The sequence below is a fragment of the Artemia franciscana genome, unplaced genomic scaffold, assembly GCF_032884065.1.
Source record: "Artemia franciscana unplaced genomic scaffold, ASM3288406v1 PGA_scaffold_49, whole genome shotgun sequence".
In the NCBI taxonomy this organism is placed as follows: Eukaryota; Metazoa; Arthropoda; class Branchiopoda; order Anostraca; family Artemiidae; genus Artemia; species Artemia franciscana.
The window spans coordinates 1,911,011-1,929,632 of record NW_027062689.1 but is presented as its reverse complement, the minus strand read 5'-3'; the positions used below and the strand labels follow the sequence as shown (position 1 = coordinate 1,929,632).

At 34.3% G+C, this 18,622-nt stretch overlaps 1 protein-coding gene across 2 annotated transcripts in view; it reads right to left on the bottom strand.

The window, feature by feature from the left end:
• LOC136041920 (tetratricopeptide repeat protein 37-like) overlaps positions 1 to 18,622 on the bottom strand; it is a 90,828-nt gene that overhangs the window by 53,153 nt on the left and 19,053 nt on the right. For both annotated transcript variants that reach the window (XM_065726720.1, XM_065726719.1), the window contains exons 5-8: positions 10,227 to 10,431; positions 9,355 to 9,564; positions 4,880 to 4,994; positions 1,256 to 1,491 (exon numbers count right to left, since the gene is read on the bottom strand). In XM_065726720.1, coding sequence (XP_065582792.1) covers positions 1,256 to 1,491; positions 4,880 to 4,994; positions 9,355 to 9,564; positions 10,227 to 10,431 — 766 coding nt within the window. The remainder of the gene's footprint in view (positions 1 to 1,255; positions 1,492 to 4,879; positions 4,995 to 9,354; positions 9,565 to 10,226; positions 10,432 to 18,622) is intronic.

The following is an 18,622-nucleotide window of genomic DNA, read 5'->3' as shown; positions in this document are numbered from 1 at the left end:
GGGGACCGTGGGGGATTAAGTCATCCTCGTAGACATAGTTCAACCCAAGCCCTCAAAATGTGTGTTTAGTTTGATCCCTCACTATATCTTCGCCAGAGATCCTCATTTTTCATCTCTTCATCGTTAAAAAAAACCGTTAGCTATAATCATCATTAGCTATAAAAGATACTATTATCAGAATTGAAGACAAGTCAAGCTCAGTTAGGCCATATGTGCAGAACTCATAGAACCTATCACTCTGTCAAAAAGCTTAAACATAAATATTTCCAGGCTAATGGTAAAATGAGTGCTGATTATTTTGTCACCCAAAACACGACACACAGCTTTGAGAAGAAGCTCAGTAAATAATCAAGACAGTAAAAACTACTTTTCGGATTAAGATCGGAATATGCTGGAAGAAAATTACATCCTACCCGTTTTTAAGGCAAAAGCCCAATTCCCCTAAGTGTCAACAGAGGGAAACCAATGAAGGGGCATAACCGACAATAGATTTGTGATTTCCAGCATGGTAAAAATCAATCTTTAGCAGGTTAAAGCGTACATTCTTCAACCTATCCTAGACAAGCTATAGATTTACTTGGGGCACAGCCGATTCTTGCCATTCTATATACTAGGGTTGCTTTATTACGAATGACAAGTATCACATCTTGACATAAATAGTATACTTTTGATGCGAGATTGTAGTTACATCTGGCCAATGAAACTCTGAAAGTATTGAAAGTTACAATAACTCAAAAGTACACTTCTTTGTTTATATTTGTGACTTTTGAAAATAGGGTGCTTTACCATAGTACACTACTGAGTAGCACAAATTTATCAAAGTTGAAATGTGTAGGGGTCTTAATCGTTCCTGTACCATTATTGAAAAATCCTTTGAGTCACAGTCATTGATATCAGCAAAAAAAAGGTGATTTTAGTAGAACTATCTTGGTAGATAGTTTTATTCATAATTCAGATTAACTGAAGCAAAGAAATCTTCATATTCTTTCAAAATGTCTCAAACTTCTTTCCACGCCCACTTATATTACAGACTATGAAAAAAGAAGATATTTTAATTTGACCTAAAAAAATAATTTATATGAACAAAAAGACTCATAATGAAACATGGAGTCGGTCTAAAAGAAAAAGTTGGAAACCTGGAGAAACCCAGCTGATCTTCCAATAAATCTACAAAAACCTTGAATCACCATAAATTTGTAGGTTAAAAAATTTTCAAAGATTTCAAGAACAAAATAGAACTCCCTTCATTGCCTACCTGTTCACACAAAATAAGCACCGAGTTCAACAATTTTTCGTTTCTATTCAGACCAAGAGCTTGGTTCTCTTCTTCACTACATGCAATGCCATGTGCAAGCCTTAGTTTCCATTTCCCTGGGTCATCCTGATTAATCATTTGCCGGCTAAATGCTACAATTTTTGTCCAATCACCAAGAGCTAACAAAGTTTTATAATAAAGCTCTTTGGCCGATAATAGGTCTTCAATTGCAATTCCTGAAAGCATTGAAGGTTATATATAAACTATTGGAGTTCAAAAATAAATTTAATTTACAAAGTTCATAAAAAATACCCAAATATAGCAGTCAAAACAGAAACAAGAAGAGAACAGTCCACAGAAAAATATTCACCGAATAAAGATACGAGCGTAGATTTCTGTCTCATCTTTGCACAGTACACCAGCAGTGATTATGGGGCAAGTTTCTGAATATGAGCAATATGACTAAAGCAGTCATTAAGTTCTTAAAGTCATAAATAGAATAACAGTTCAAGCACTTCAGAGACTTGTTCATGACTCTGTCTGGATTTACAATGCTAGCATAGTGATAACTTGCTAATTTCACTTAACTTTCAGCTTCAATGCAAAGATAAAAATATTGGTGGAACCATTTCAGATGTGGTGTTATTCATAGAAATGCTGAAACTGTAGGGAAAAAATCTTATTCAGGGTGAGTGGAAACACTTCGATTGTTTGAAGCAGACCTTTGACAGGACTTCCAAAACCTACTTATAACAAAAAAAGAACCTATCGCAATTCTTTCAGACCTGAAGAATCAATTCAATCAAAGCTTTCAAAATTTCAAAAACATTTCAATTGTACCACAGCTCGTCATATCTGCCTTTTGAGAGATTGATTCTGAAGAATTCTTCACTTGTGTCATTCAGCCTTTTGAAGAAAACAGCACTGCAGTGGAAACAGAATTGACTAATTTTCAAAGCGACATCCCTTTAAAAGTATTCACTTCAAACAATACAAAATTATTCGGTCGTTTGTACCTAAGCAAAAATTTCCAATTTTGGTTTACGTGGGTTTACGAGCGAAAGCAATGTTCTGCTCAGCATATCTGTGAGAGATTTCATTTTCCAGCATGATGTGTTCAATAAAAACAAGTTGAGAAACTGGTTGACTGACAAATATTTTAACAACTAGATTTCAATTGCCGCTACAAACTATGAGCCTAACACTAAAAAAAAAAAAAAAAAAAAAAAAAAAAAAAAAAAAAAAAAAAAAAAAAAAAAAAAAATTGTTGGCAAAAGAACTTTCCACCTCTCAAAGTAAACCATGTTTTTCTGATTAAAATATTTTGTTAATTTGTTGACATAAATTAAAAAGGCATATATTTAAACGTGATAAAGAACTGCGTGGTTTAAAGAATAATAGGCTTTACTTGACTACTTTGTTGGGTAGCTCACACTAAGGTTGATAATTTATGATGTCACTCAGTCCCATAAAGTTACGGCGACCATTGTTCTAAACCATTTCTCCAATCTAAGACATAGTTTTATGGAACCTTTCTAGTCTTACAAGTACGAAAGGAGTTGAGACAAGTGCTTATAGGTACCTTCAAGGACCCCAACTTCAGTAATTTGTGCTTCTACAAGAACATAATAGAAGAATTCCTGTCAAGGAAGAAAATTTAGGCTGTGGAAGGGGAGAGGGAATTTTCATCAAAACTCAGAAACAAGGAAGTTACATGAACATTATAGGAAATAATGTAGAATTTATGAATTTAACGTCGACGACATTTGATAATAATTGACTATACGATAATTATTGAAGTGACGAAAAGGCGAACTTTACGTCCAGGGAAACTCACCCATAGTCAAATCTATTATTTACAGTGTGTTCATAGCAACCTATTAACAGAAAACTTATTGAAATTCTTTTATCACAAAATATCAAATTCCTTTTTCAACAGCGAAAAACGACTTGGTCTAGAGGGTAACTTCTAAGTTCATGCCAACGTATTTTGAACTTGAAATACATTAAAAATTACTTGTACAGATTTCAAATATTTGAGAACGAATGGAATTGAATATATGATACTACTACATGTACTTTCATATGCATTTTATTTATGTATATCTAGATCATTACACGCCACTCAACCAACTTAAATCCATTTCTGAAAAACAAATCAAATACTTTTTGTTCGTTCAGCAATATTGGGGCAGCCAACATTTTGAGGTATTTATCCTTATTTTCGCAATTCATCTGGGTTTTGGAATTTAAATAACAATGTTAAGAGTCAGTCTGTTGCTGTAACACTAATCATTAAATTTGGCCAAGGTAGAACTAAATTTTTAGAACAACATTCAAGGAGTTGCTTTTTTGCTACTTTTGTCCAGTACTTATATTTTGCCGATATATAGTAAGTTATGTTCAATAACTGTATTTTACAGCACTAATTATAGACTAAAGCTTGTCACCATACGTAATCGGCAGTCCCAAAATAAAAGTCTGTAGGTTATTTAGTAGATTTGGTCACTCTCCCATTGATTTGATTGAATATTTGAGAGAAGAGGCTGAGTTTGATGGTAAATCAGAAGCATCGCTATAACATTCCTATATTAAAGTCCATAAGGCCTGTTTTATTATTTATTATTTTTCATCTCAGAGGCACATCCAATGTTTTCTTTTTCCTAGAGACAATTCATATGAAAGAGGTGGTCGTGTAAACTTCAGAGGAGGCTCATTCGATTGGAAACCAGAAGTTCGAGTGCCCTTTTTAAGATTTAAAAGTGATCAGAGGGCAACTAGCTCACCCTTGGCCTTTTTCTCCAAAGGCATGCGATAGAAATCTTGAGATAGCTATTTTTCCAACATATTCCAAAGATTATGTAACAATGCTTTCGGCGTTGACACAACCCCCCAGAGCGGGGGGGTAAGGATTGAAAGTTATAATCGGGGGCATATCAAGCTTCTATGGAAGGGTTGGTCGTATAAACTTAGGAGGAGGCTCATTTGATTGAAAATTGAAAGTTTTAGGAACCTTTTTAAGCTTAAAAAGCCATCAGAAAGCATCTATCCCCCCTCCCACGTTCTCTTTTCCCCAATGTATTCCACAAAAAATAAAAATACCAGGGACTATCATGCTCATTTGTTCATTAAATAAATTTTCATTATTAGTAGGCTGCCAGGTCCAATCCATAAGGAACATCATTTATCACAATAGCGCACGAAATCAAAACCTAAGAGGAATGATTAAAGAAGTCTTTGTGGGGATGGGACCTGGAACTTGGGAACTGTGTTTTCAACACAGTATGAATAGGAATGTCTCAAGATAACTACTGGCAATGTAGCAAGTCTTTATCGTTTGTTTTAATTGCACCCAGAATGTCAATATTTGAATACACGATACGAGACTAGAATATCATTAAAAACTAGAGAAAGAAATAATCCCTACCTTCTGATTTATCTGAGGTTAAATCTGTCCATACATACAAAATCTGCACTGTTGAACCTTTATATGTTGAGTCCATTATGAAGCAAACCGCAATATTTACATTAATGGACGTATTTAATTCACAATTTGCTACGTCTATATTTTAGTTTTGATTGATTGAATTTTCCTACTCTTTTAATTTTGCTTTTCGTGATTACCTTTCTCAAATTTCTCCCTTGCATCAACATAGATTTTCTCTTTGTAAAGTAGAGCTGCCTCAGCCAGAGTTTTATAGCCAGTTACACCACATGTTTCTATTGCTTCCTTAATAGCCTGAAAAAATCATAAATTAAACAAAACACCCGACAAATCAAGGATAATGTCGGTCTTCACAAAATCAGTGATACTATGGTACTAAATTTCTGTAAATTTTTCTATTTATCACTCAAAGAAGATATATTGGCTGTGGGGCCGGATAACTGCCGAATATATTGGACACTTACAGATTTTAGTCCATCTTCAATTTGAAAGTGGTGCCTGCCTGCTTGCCTGCTAGAACGGAGCTTTCCACTCGAAAGAAGAAACATGGTTTGATGAAACGAAAGCTTGGCTGCACAACTTCAGATACTCCTCTCTGACATAGGCTATATAACTCCACTTCACTTCGCACACCATGGGCTCTGGCTCGTGAACAAGCAAAAACCATCCTTTTTGGCCCCAGGCAAGAGTTCTGCAGAGCTTTCCAAAATGTAATGTCATATTCATCAGTCCGGCCTGAGGTCCACACTTTCCGTAGAAACTGCACAGGTTAAACCCTTACCAGTTTCCAGGAATAAGCTGAGAGCGGCGGCATAAGAAAAAAAAAGGGGACAAAACCAAAGTTTTGCTCTCGCAACACATTTAAACAGTCATAGCAAACAAACATACTACAGGTACAACTATAAATAAATAAACAAATCTTAAAACGAGTAAAGCTTAAATTGAATATGCAAATGTAGCTTAAAACAAACGAAAATTATGGCAAACAAGAGTTTGGCTACTGTCCCCTTCCTTAACTGTAGAAGTATAAAGCCTATCGCGTCGTTGGCGCTATAGTATCTGAAATCAACTTGATCACAGCCGAAGAAGCTGATGCTGATGTACAATCGTTAGAGAAAATGGAGGGTCCAGGACCATTCGCGCATAAGAGCATCAGAGAAAATGTAAACTGCACCATAATTAACAATAGTATTTGGCATAATAATTTGCATAATTGACAACAATTAATATATTACACTTACATCTACGGGAGATAGGATTAGAGATTGAGTCTACGAAAACAGAATTCCTAGTGGTAATAATAATAATCATTCAATTAGGGTGGGATCACTGAATATTTTTAATAAAGATTCCATTAATTACCTTGGATTGCCTGTTGGTCCGTCAATTAAAGCTACGCGGGAGTTGGTGTTATTGTCTGTATTGGGAAAAGTTATGGCCTGCTAGCCAGGGTGAAAGGTCGTTTTGACAAGCAAAAACTTGCTATAATTTATAATTCAATGTTTGCACCTCATGTATCTTTCATTATTCCATTTTTGAAGTTTTTAAGTAAAAGTGATAAAAAGTGTATCCGCGTGTGCTTTTTCCAGTTTTATAAATATTTTCTTGGAATTCCACTATGGTTCGAAAATAGGTATATTATACGAAAATTCGAAGTATTTGATATTACTGTTAAAATGGATCAACAATACAATCGATTTCTTAGACGATCTAGAGAAAATAGAATAAATTTTCCCCTTGTTTAATGGAAAAATAGTTTTGTCACCATAGCTTTAATATAACAGCTATTTATGTGTTATGTATTATGAGTGTTTATGCGTTATGTTTCATGAGGGTTTTTAGTGATATGTACTAATGAGCCATGATAAGCTATTAATTATATATTTATGAGTTATTATGAGCTATTTATTGTCGTCCTTTTCGTTAGAAGAGTAATTTCATATTTTTCAGTTTTCTTTTCATTAATTTCCTATACTCCTCTGTGTACGTCCATATATATATAGAGGGCATAAATAAATTATTATTATCATTATTATTAATATCGTTCTTTACTAGATTCCAATCAAGAAAAGGCCGACAGTTTTTTCCTTTGTAAAATTAAAAACATGGACCATCCAAGGAGAGGATCTTCACAAAGGCTTACGTACAACCTGATGACAAAAAATGAGCATCTCAATATAAGTTGGGATTAAGGTATATGGATATTCAAGGGGGTCTACATGGGAGGGGGGCAGAATGGCTTCTGCCCTATTGAAGATCGAAAATCCCATAGATTTTCAGTTCATATAATTAATAATCCTCTTCCTGTGCACCACAAATGCAAAAAGAGATATGGCATTGCAAATAATTTTCCTTAGTACAGAGCGACTTGACCTTGAATCTGTCTTCTCCCGGTAAGATTACCATATCTGTTATTCTGTATTAATTGACGATTAACAATATATTATTATATTTGCCATTATGATATATCAAACCGTTCGTGGTAATATTAACCGAAATTATAAAAAAAAAACGTATCAAGTGGAAGTCCACCAAAAGTAGCAAGTGGTCTCAATAAAAATCACAATATTAGATTCAGCATATACAGAAAAAAGTGTTGTAGAGGTTTCAAGCTCTTATCTACAAAAACCTAGAGTTTTGAAAAGAAAAAAAATACAGAAGAAAGATCATGGATGCTTTTTTTCGAAGGGCGATCATAGCGAAGTTACATATGGTTAGAGACAAGTTAAAAATAAAGAAGGACATGGCTTCTAAATAAAAAAAAATACATGTTTTAAATAAAGGGCAAAGGTTTCTTTAATCCCTTTTTTAATGATTTTTTTAATGATTAAATTCATTATTAATCATTTTTTTAATATCATTAATTCATTTTTAATCATTTTTTAGTAATCATTAAAAAATTAATGATTAAAAATCATTAAATTATAATGATTTATTTTTTTAATGATTAAAGGTTTCTTTTAATGGTTTTCATCTTTTTTTTGAAAGCAGTGACATTTAAACTGAACAGTAATAAAATGTGTTCCATATATGATTATCATGGAAAAAATAGACAAGTCTTACATTTGTGTTACAATCATACAATCATACAAGATGATAAAGGACACACGGATTCTAAGTATGAAAAACATGTAATTAAAGAAAAATCTAGAACTCGTAAAAAAAAAAATAGAAGCAGTAATGTTAATGAAACGAAAAGCTTAGCATAAAATTAAGAAGAATCGGGGAGGCACAAAAGCAAACAAAGATATGGCATTACAAATAATCACAATTACTACAGAGCGACTTGAGATCAAATCCGTCTTCTCCAGAGAGGAGTCCCGGATGCAGCGCACAGTAGTAACTAATGATAAAGGATGCCTTATTATGTTTGATGTAGCAATGTATCAAACAGATCGTGGTAACAAACTGTAACTAAGGAGCGACTCCGGTATAGTACCAAAACTCCAAAAAATAAATTTTGATAACAATAAATATATCAAAAGAATTGTGTTTTTATACTAATTCCGAATATATAGAATTCGTTAAGTTCAAATTCAAGCTACCAATCAAAACCTACAAACCTGATACAATTCCATGATTTGCAAAAAAGGAAAGAAAAAACCCCAAAAAGGCGATTAATCTTGATGAAGATCATACCTTTAAATTTCGAACATTGGAGAAACTTATTATAGAGCTATTATATATAAAAATGCGGAATACATTCATTCCAAGAGGAGAGATCACAGATGCTCGTTTATTTGTTTTTGCTGTTGTTTTTTTCCCATGGGTAATCGTATCGAATCATTAGTGCAATAAGAACAGAAGAGGGCTCATTGGAACGGAAATTATAAGCTCTAGCGCCTTTTTTAAGCAACCAAAAATGTACCACGGAAAAATGGTGTTTTCTGCCACTTTGTGGCTTTAAATTATGAATTTCTCCCAAAGAGGACCGAGTTTCTATCGACGGAAAATTCTGAGGTACTAAATCAATATAAAACTGTCAAATTCCAATTAAAATTTGCAAAAATTTTCTTAAATCTACATTACATATTCCCTCGGTTTATTAGTTTGTGGCTCTCTTTGATAATTAGAAATATTTCATAATTGTAAGAACGAAGAAACTGTATCTAGATCAACAGCGAAGTGGACAACAGCTGGTATAGCGTCACAAAATCAAAGAATGAAACTTAGAGAGAAAGAAAGATATGAAAGTCTAGCCATACAAGCACCTGACAAAAAAAACACTATGTGGAAAGCCAGAACGCTGTCAAATAGGGTGTAAAAAAAGACAGAAGCAAACAGCAGGATGAGAAGGCGGCACCGCCTAATAAATGTCAGGTTTTATATACTCATTCAAGAGCTGTAAGTAGTCGCCCCTTACTTACACCTAAGCTTTTTCTTGTGTGTGATATATTAATACTTTAGAAAGGGGCTTGGCCCACAGTGGTGGTAACGTGTTTTTTTTTTTTTTTTTTTTTTACTAAGGTTCTTTCTATTGCCACATACCATGGATAAATTAATAAAAAAGTGTATTTTTTCAAGCCATGACATGGATTTTCCTTGAACTTTACGTGGCTTTTTGGAGGAGACATAAATTTCTTCTATTTTTTTTTTTGTACAGACCTAATGCTTTTTCAATAAGAAGATGACGTAGTAGTGCCGAACTAAATACCTTTTCGTCTAATTGCAAACTAAGATTCCAAGCAGCGTCTTCGAGAAACAATCGACAAATATACATGTTCTTCCATGAAAAGTCTTCTGTGTCAATCAACAATAATTCGTGGAGTTCACACCACATATGATTCTTCTCAAGAATCTTACAATAAGACGAACGAATTGAAGGGTCAACTATGCACTCACCAGCCATGAAACTTTTATGTATCTAGAAAAAAAAAACTATATTGGCACTACTACAAAAACATATGATTCAACAAGTGTACAGTCAGTCCTTTAGTAACCAGATCCAGTAAATTTTGGCCTATAGTCGGGGCAAAATCTTGGATACCAATTGCTAATTTCGATGCTCAGGAATATCCATGAAGCAGTAAAAAACATAAAACATAGGTAGTAAAAGTAAAAAACATAGATGGAACTGTTGGAACAACATTATATTCAACCTGGCATTAAATCTTTATTAGTGCGCCATCCTCCTCCCCAAGAACCGAAAATCTTAATGCACAAGAATTAAAAATTTAATCGATAGTAGCTAATACTACTATCTGATAGTAGCTATTAACTACTCTACCTTATACACAAGAGGGTAGTATCTTGCCATCTATTTTGACAATGAGTTTTTCTAGACTACGGGCATTAGCAAGATACTAACACAACTTTAGATACCTTTGGGACCAAGAGCGTAACTTGTTATGGGACAGGGGGGAGGGCAACTGCCCGTTCCAGACCTCAGTTTGCCCTCCCTCCTTGACATAAATTTGAAACATGCAAAATGAGAAAAAAATCATACACTCACAATTTCTAAAATTTTTAGTTACGACCTATAGCAAAATAGGGTCAAACATGCAGTCCAAGAAACAATTGCCTTACCAGTTCTTTTTCTTTTTTCGAGTCTTTGTGTCCAAGCAACGATGTACATAGTAATCTATAAGTTTCTTTTAAGCTATCTTGATTCTCATTCTCTCCGAGCAGTTGTATCCTCTTCAACGCAGTTGGTATGGCATCAGTAAATTTCTCTAGTTTTACTAGAACCTTTAACAGTCTTCCAAGAAAATCTGCAGCCTTCGATTCGTCCCTTTGAAGAAACAAAAGTGTTAGCCAAATTGTGTATAAAGTTAATGTATATTTTAGATTAATTGTTCGAAGAATGGTCACCCATTTACTTAACACCTAAATAAATAAGACAACAAGCTTTTCTTTAGCAAATTACTGGTTTCCAAAAATAAAAAAAAAATGCGCTTTATAGATCCGCCCTTAGATTTTCATTGTCAATTGCGCCAAAAATAAAAATTGAAAAACGTAAGGATGTCCTAATTTGTGACCTTTTTAGGTAAGTTGTATGTTTTATAGTAGTTAGGCCTCAATGATTTTAAACCTGCCCATACTATTGGGTGTACTATCAGAGCTACTGACCTCTAAAGACGTTATTACGCACACCTGGATCTTATGCAACACTATAGTGCACTTGTTTGTTATGTAATGGTATAGTAAACCTGAGAATTACGCAATAGGGGATTGTTTGTTTACTTATGCAAATATTTTCTCCAAGATTTCTTTGGTTGTTATGTTTAAAACTCGCGACAGCCAGGAAAAAGCTTCAGAGCCCCTTAAATCATGATTTACTTGGTTGTTACATAATAGCGGCTTGTTTGTTTACTTATGGAAATGTTTTCTTAAAGATTTTTGGTTGTTACGTAATAGGAATTGTTAGAGTTCAGGATCCGCTAGTCAGGATTCAGGATCCGTTTTTCTGATGTTCCAATGTCAATTTTTGTCTTTCGTGTTTCTCTACTTTCTTGGTTTCTACTTATTTCTATTATTATAATTACTACCAGGTTGTTAATAGTATTAATAAAATGATTGATTGAATAAGGAATAATAATATCAATAGAATATTGAAGAAATAGTTCAGTTTTAGCGTCCGTGGTATTGATGTAAGATAATGCCAATTTCCATAATTGCCGAGTTCAATTGATATTTAATATATAAAGATAAAAATATATTCCTATTTTTAGGTTCCCAAATTGTAATATATGAAGTCACTTCACATATATGTCACATGTTATTACAAAAAAATACGGAATAACTTATCATAGACACAAGCCGAAACTTAAGCAAGCGCAGAAGCAATACTGAATTTGCACGTTGATTGGCCGAGAAAATGTTTAGTTCTTCTGACTAAGCATGTGTGCTGGTCGGTTCGGTTCTGTTCTTTTCTGTTTGTTTTTTTTTTTTTTTTTTTTTTTTTTAAGAAATAAAAAGCGAAATAGGGCTTGAATGAAGCAGAAACAGAACAGGTCAACAAAAATCAGAGACCTCCTTTTGTTTTCTTTTTTTGGTAAAAATAGAAAACTGCTGATTTTGTTAAGAAAAATAGCTGGTCCCATTGCACAGGGTAGCACCTTTTTTTAAAGCTGCTTTTTTTTAGAACTAGCATTTTTAAGAAAACATAGTACTAATACTGCCCTTTTCTCTCAAGAAAGAACAGTTTCTCTAATAAAGGGAAAAACACTTTTTATGCACACAAACAATGCCATCCTTTTTTCTCTTTGTAGCTATTATCTGCCATTTCCTTACCTCCCTCTCCCCCCCCCCCAGAAAATGTGAAATCACACTTATACGCGACTGTTGGAAATACACACCCTACTAGGTATTTGATGCATTTTGACAATGCATAATTTATGTCATCAATTTATACAGTCAGTTGAAAACAAATTATAAAGTATTTATAATAAATAGTATTTGTATACTATTTATAACAAATAGTATTTAAGCAGTGGCCTTAGTTGCATTGTGGGAATAGGGCTGCCCTTCTACCATACCAAGATTTTCCCCTTCCTCCCCCCTCCAGATGTTCTGACGCAATTTTAAGCAAAGACAAAGAGCTTTTCGGAACTCACGTTTGGTTGCCTTAACAATTGAAAAAATAACACCCGAGCGAGGACGATCACAGTCGGCCCAAATCCGAAATCAAAACTTATGACGGTGCTTGTTTCTTGCAATTCATCCATTTCTTTCCATCCATGTTTCTGTATCCCTACATTGACCCTCGTCGAAGGTACAGATACAGAAGAGGCGACCTGAAGAGCATGCGTCAACTCAGCTAGAGAGCAATCAAGGTCCAGTGAGTTCCCTTTCAGTGAAGTAGACAGAAGGTGGAAAGGGATTTTAATTTTCATCAGCGAAGAATCAAGCGTGGACTGAAAAGACGATATATCTGTGTGATCCCATGATACTTTGTGTAAACCAACAGGGTCTTGTTTTATTTTAGGAAGGGGACATGTAAATGTTGAACTAAAGGTGTAGATGGTCACTTGAAAGGATGTCATCTGAAACGGTAATAGAGGTAGATTGAAGTCCTGGGTGATCAGACAGGACAAAATCGAGTTGTGTGGCTGATCCAGAGTTATGAACATAAGAGAAAGGTTTAGGTTTAGGTGGGAAAGACATAGCAAGCGAAAGTGACGACTGAAACATTTGTGTGAGCGGTAGTGAATGGTCATTTAGATTCATGTTGAAATCACCAAAGATGATAAGCCACCTGTTGGTAGCTTGAATTTTATTGAAAATCTTTGATAGTGACGCACAAGCTAATGCAAACTTCTTATCAGAAGTATAGTTACGGTAATTATTCGGCATTTGTTTACACAACAGTACAAAACATCCTAGCTCAACAGCAATATAAATGTCACTTGAATCTAATAAAGAAGCGGCAAACTTTTTATTTATCGCAATAACAAGTGACAAACCTGAAATGAAACACCTTAGAACTCCTCATGGTAAAGCATTTGTGAATTATTTAACAGATAATTTTGAAAAATTAAATCTACTGAAAAAACCACTTCAAGGATCAAATAAAACTCTTGTGGATGCAAAGACCAAGATTTGTTATATTTATTGAGGCATGTCAAAAACAATTCCCTCAGAAAAACCTTGATCAGTTTATATGGCTAAGAAAATGTAAGGTGACTGATGCTGCTGTACTTGTCATTATGGATCATTTGAATATCATCACCTCTGATTTTAAGGAGAGATTCTCTGGTTAAAAAAAAATGATTTTCCATCATCGGATAACGCTGCCAATGCTAGTGAACTCTGGAAAATTCAAAATTTTGTTCAGGTCGATTAAAACTTTGTTCAATATAAGAAGAGTGATGGCATGGATGTGTGATGAAACAGAAACTAAACACCCATAATCAACCAAGTCTGCCAGAAAATTGTTGTTACCTTTCCCATCCTTATATTCGGCTAAATGTGGCTTTAGTGCTGTCAATGATTTGTTATCAAAGAAAAGAAATTAACTTGATATTACTAAACGAGGAGACTTGAGACTTAAGCTGACTAAATTGGAGCCGGATATAAAATCTCTCTGTCGCAGACATGGCGCATCAGGATATCACTGACAAAAATTTAAAGACAAGTCCATTTTTATTATTATTACTTGTTAAATAATGAAAACGATCAGAGTATTCAGAACAATTTTTCATTCAAATATTTGCGTATTTCAGTATTTCAGATCTCTATTATACATTTGGAAACTTTATTTTTTTTTAGCTTTTTTTCTACTTTTATGGATGAGTTATTTCTTGGAAGTTCTTTAGATCCCAATTTAATGACCTTTTAAGCTTTTATCAGGTGAATACACATAAAATTGTGAATACAAAAATTTGAACATCACAAGGAGGGCATCAGGATTTTAGAAATGTCAAAGTGGAGCCTGACTTCAAACTGGTTGGGAACCACTGCTTTAGACTTTGCATAAATAGCCCTGAAAGTATGATAAAATGGATTGAAACAAGAGACCCCTCTTTGTAGTCCCAGACTTGTAATAGCGAATCTTATACTTTCCTTTCCTTGTTTGAAATGACCTTCATTGAAACTTAAATTTTCAGTCCATCAAATCAAACGAATCCTTTTTAAGCAGATTACAAAATCTTCAAAGGAAAAACCAGTATGCAAAGAAGAACGCAGGAAGTACATCCGGAGTGTGTGCTTCCTACGCATTTGGGGATTGATCATACACATACAAACTCCGAGAACAGGCCTTCCTAAAATCTCCAGACTTGTGCAACTGTTACATATTTATGACAAGTCACATCTACAGAGTCATGTCGATCAAACTGGAGGTAGCAGGAAGTCGGCCGTAACTGGTAGAAAAGAGAATTCTGGAACTCTTGCTCTAGGACTAAGGAAAATAATTTTACAAACTATTCTGCAAATTTGCATCTTTGAGGGAGGAGTTTCCCTGCTCCCTTTTTTTATTTTTATTTACAATTGGGTTACAATTGGTTTACACTTAAAATCAGTTACCGTTGCTGAATGCATGAAAAAAATTGTAAAAAACTGATATAGTCAAGAGGCACAGCCCACTTCCGCACAAGAAACAATTAAATTTACCGAAAAAAATAGCAAAATGCAGCCCTTTTAGAGGAGTTAAAGTCCTTTATTTGTAGTCTTCCTAAGTATACCACTGATGAAAGCGAACTCAATCCAACTAGTCCATTAATTTTTTTTGCCATTAGCTTTCAAGCCTCTAATTCGAAAAAAGTAATTTTTGATACATCGTCACATCAAATATAACATCAAATGCAACTGCCACATCAGAAATACTTTTAATACAAAATTGATTAGGTAATATGACTATCTAAATCTTATATTTGTTATCGGTACTATAAAAAGCAAAGTATTCTTTGAATCTAGAATGGTATCAGAATCGAGACATCAAGGTGGAATCAGGACTAGAATTGGAATCGAGAATGATCCTAGCCTCGTCTTATCTTTAATATATGCGGTAGGCTATATAAAAAAAAATATATAAAAATTAAGCCTCTGAATGTTAAAGCTGAAACAGAGGACTTGAGCGCCTCTTGCAACATAATTACTAACTCTTTAAAAATGAAAGCTTTTAGTTGTATTTTTGACATTATTATGGTCTATGACTTTTCTTTAGCAGCTTAAATATCACCAGTTTATTTTCCCATGAGACAACAACGGTAGTAATTTGGTTTCGAATTAAGAATCACTCAAGTTGTGTTTTTTTTGTGAGCAACTATACGCATCTATATTATAGCCCCCCTAGAAACTACCTACACCACGCTTTTGGACAACTTTCAGAATTCTACTATCATATTCAACTATCTAGTGGAATTGTATTCTACAATTCTACTATCGTTTTTATACTATAGATGTTACCGTGAATATCTGAAATCTGGTTAATTTCAACATTCAACGGTGAATGTCTAAAATTCCTTTTTCTCTGCTTGGGTTCAATTAGCTATGCGAGTCAGCTTTGTCAGTCTTTTGCAAGATATGATGGTAAAATCTGAAGTTATGCCAGGTTAGACTGTATTAGTTTAGGTTAGATTAGATTAAATTTGGTTATAAGTATCAGAAACTGGTTGAAAACCTAAGCTAACCAAACCTAATCTAACCTAACCTGTCATCATCAAACCTTGTACTAAATTGAAAAAGTTGACTAGCAACGCTGACTAAATCCAAGGAGAAAAAAAAAGTATTTCGGAGATTCACCGGTGAATGTCAACATTCACGAATATCGAACATTGACGGTAGCATAGATCTAAATAATGACGAAGACCACACTGCCTTTCCATAATACAACAACAAAAGAGAGAATAATGAGGACCTTTTTTCCCAAGACAGTGAACCAACAAAACCTATTTGAATATTTCGGCCCTATATCTAAGGGCCGTCTTCAGCAAAGAAAAAATAAAAACAATAAAACACTTATTATTGTCTTGTACAATTATTATTATTGATAATACTTATAGTATTATCTTGTAAAATGTTAGCTTTTATCAGACAGTCTTAGCTGAACTTTTCGTTAAGAAGTAATGATGCCAAGGCTATTTTAAAAAAAATGGATTTTTAACTGAGAACTTTTCTTGTAAGTGTTTTATTGTTTTTATTTTTTCTTTGCTGAAGACGGCCCTTAGATATAGGGCAAAAATATTCAAATAGGTTTTGTTGGTTCACTGTCTTGGGAAAAAAGTCCTCATTATTCTCTCTTTTGTTGTTGTAGCATAGATCTAAATATGAAACAGTTATCCAGTTAAATTTCAGAACAATAAAACACATCAAAATCTGCATTTACATTTTGGTTTCACACAAGAACGGCAAAATCAAATCAACAACAAAATTTGGCTCTACTTCAAAGAATTAAAAATGATCATAGCTCGATCAAAAAAATAAATAGATTTTTTTAACTGAAATTCAGGAGGAACATAAAATCTTAAAACAAACAGAAATTATACCGCATAGGAGGGGGTTTGCTCACTCCTCAATCCATTGCTCTTCACACTTAAGTTTTCTAGTACTTTAAAAAAAAACTTCTTCTAATCAAACGGCCCTTGTGTTTTGGGAGTCTTACTTAAAGAATTGGGATAAAAAATCAAACTTTAGCGTAAAGAGCGAAGTATTGAGAAGAGGGCAACCCCCCATCCACCTCATATATGGAATAGTGCTTCTTCAATTGAAAGAAACTGTTTTTTTCTGATTGTTTTTCAGAGAATGCCGCGAAATCCATCTCTCCTCCCATGAATAATACCCTGCCTCCATGAAAAATTCTTTCCTTCATTGAAAGACCCCCATGTATATACTCTCCGGACAATTCCGTCCTCACAAAAATCCCCCCGGAGTCTTTTTCACTTGGAAAATAGATTAATTTCTGATCGTTTTTTTTTCAAATCGTGCAGCCCCCCTCCATGGACAAATTTTTCAAGAAAGTCCCCCCAGTGGAAAACAGTTCCAGTGAAAAATTTTCCCACGAATAATATCTCCCGCGAAAAATTTCCCTCACGAAAAATCCTCCAGAAAATTCTATATCCGCCAAAAGCTTCCCCCGGAAAATTCCCCAGAAACATCTCCACATATAAAATTGAGTCGGCAAAAGAAAGTAAGACATAAAAGGAATTTCGTACAGGAATTCTGGCAAATTTCCACAGGGCAAAATTTCTCCTGAAAAGTTCTCTCCGTGGAATATCCCCCTACCCCTTCCTAATAGCAAATACTATACGCAAACAATGGGTAAATTTCATTACTTACAGCCCTTTCTCAAGAGGACGACTTTGGGGAAAAGGGGGCTGGGAGAGGACTAGTTGCCCTCCAGTCTTTTTGTCAACTTAAAGAGGACACTAGAATTTTTAATATCCGTTCGAATAAGCCCTCTCCCGGTATTCTAGGACCCATGGTGTGATACGGTCACCTCTGAAAAAAAATCTCCTTTTTCGAAAATCAGACAAATTTTCTTAGGCTTGTAGCTTTTAATGGGTAACGTTAAATTTCATCTTATATATTTAGAATCAGCATAAAAAGTCAAATTTTGCATATACCTATTGATATAAAAGTTACGTTTTTTAGATTTTCGGCACAGGATAAGTTGTGGAATGCTGCTATTTTCACCCATTTCTTTAAAGGAGTATTCTTACTTTTTTTAATATATAGTTTACCTCAGATAAATGTATAGCCTTAAATTAAAATATTTTACAAAGTTACATTTACGTGTAATATCCAAGCCAGGATTTACGTTTAGGCCTAGTAGGCCTAGGGGCGTACAATGCCGGGGGCGCAAAAAAAAACACAGAGCGATTTTTTTTTTCTTAACAAAAGCTAGACTGACGTGATTTATCGTCAAAGTGCCGGGTGCACTTTGCTGCTGCACTGCCTATTTACAGAAAAGTGATTTTAAAACAACATAGGAATTCCGTAGAACCTTATGTCTTATATTAGATGTCCGTAGAATCTTATAAACTATCAGACGTCTTAACATCTGATATCAGATGTTATAAACTATCAGATGTCCCAAAAATGGCAGCTGAGAGCTTGGTATCACCTCTCTGTAGTATTACTTTTGGCTCATTACTCTTCAGTTGCCTTCTGTTCAGGGTGCTTTTTACTATCCCCAGATTTTCGGAGACCTCCCTATAAATCTCTGCCTCCCCGAAAAAAAATGCTTGAGCCAATAGGCGCTATAGATTTAAATCCGGCCCTGGTAATATCTGCTTTATGCTAATTGCAAACCCATTGCTAACGTTAGTTACGTTGGTAATTGCATCCAACATATCCATGGAAAAAAATTTTATACCCCACTAGTAAAGCAATTTCACCAATCATAAAACAGCTCACCAACTTACATCAATACTGCATAATATCATTAAATCGTTGGAAATGTGAACAGTAGGCATTCAACGATTTTAGCATAAACTCATATTCTTGGTTGTTAATTTTTTATGTTTTTACAGAGTTATGTA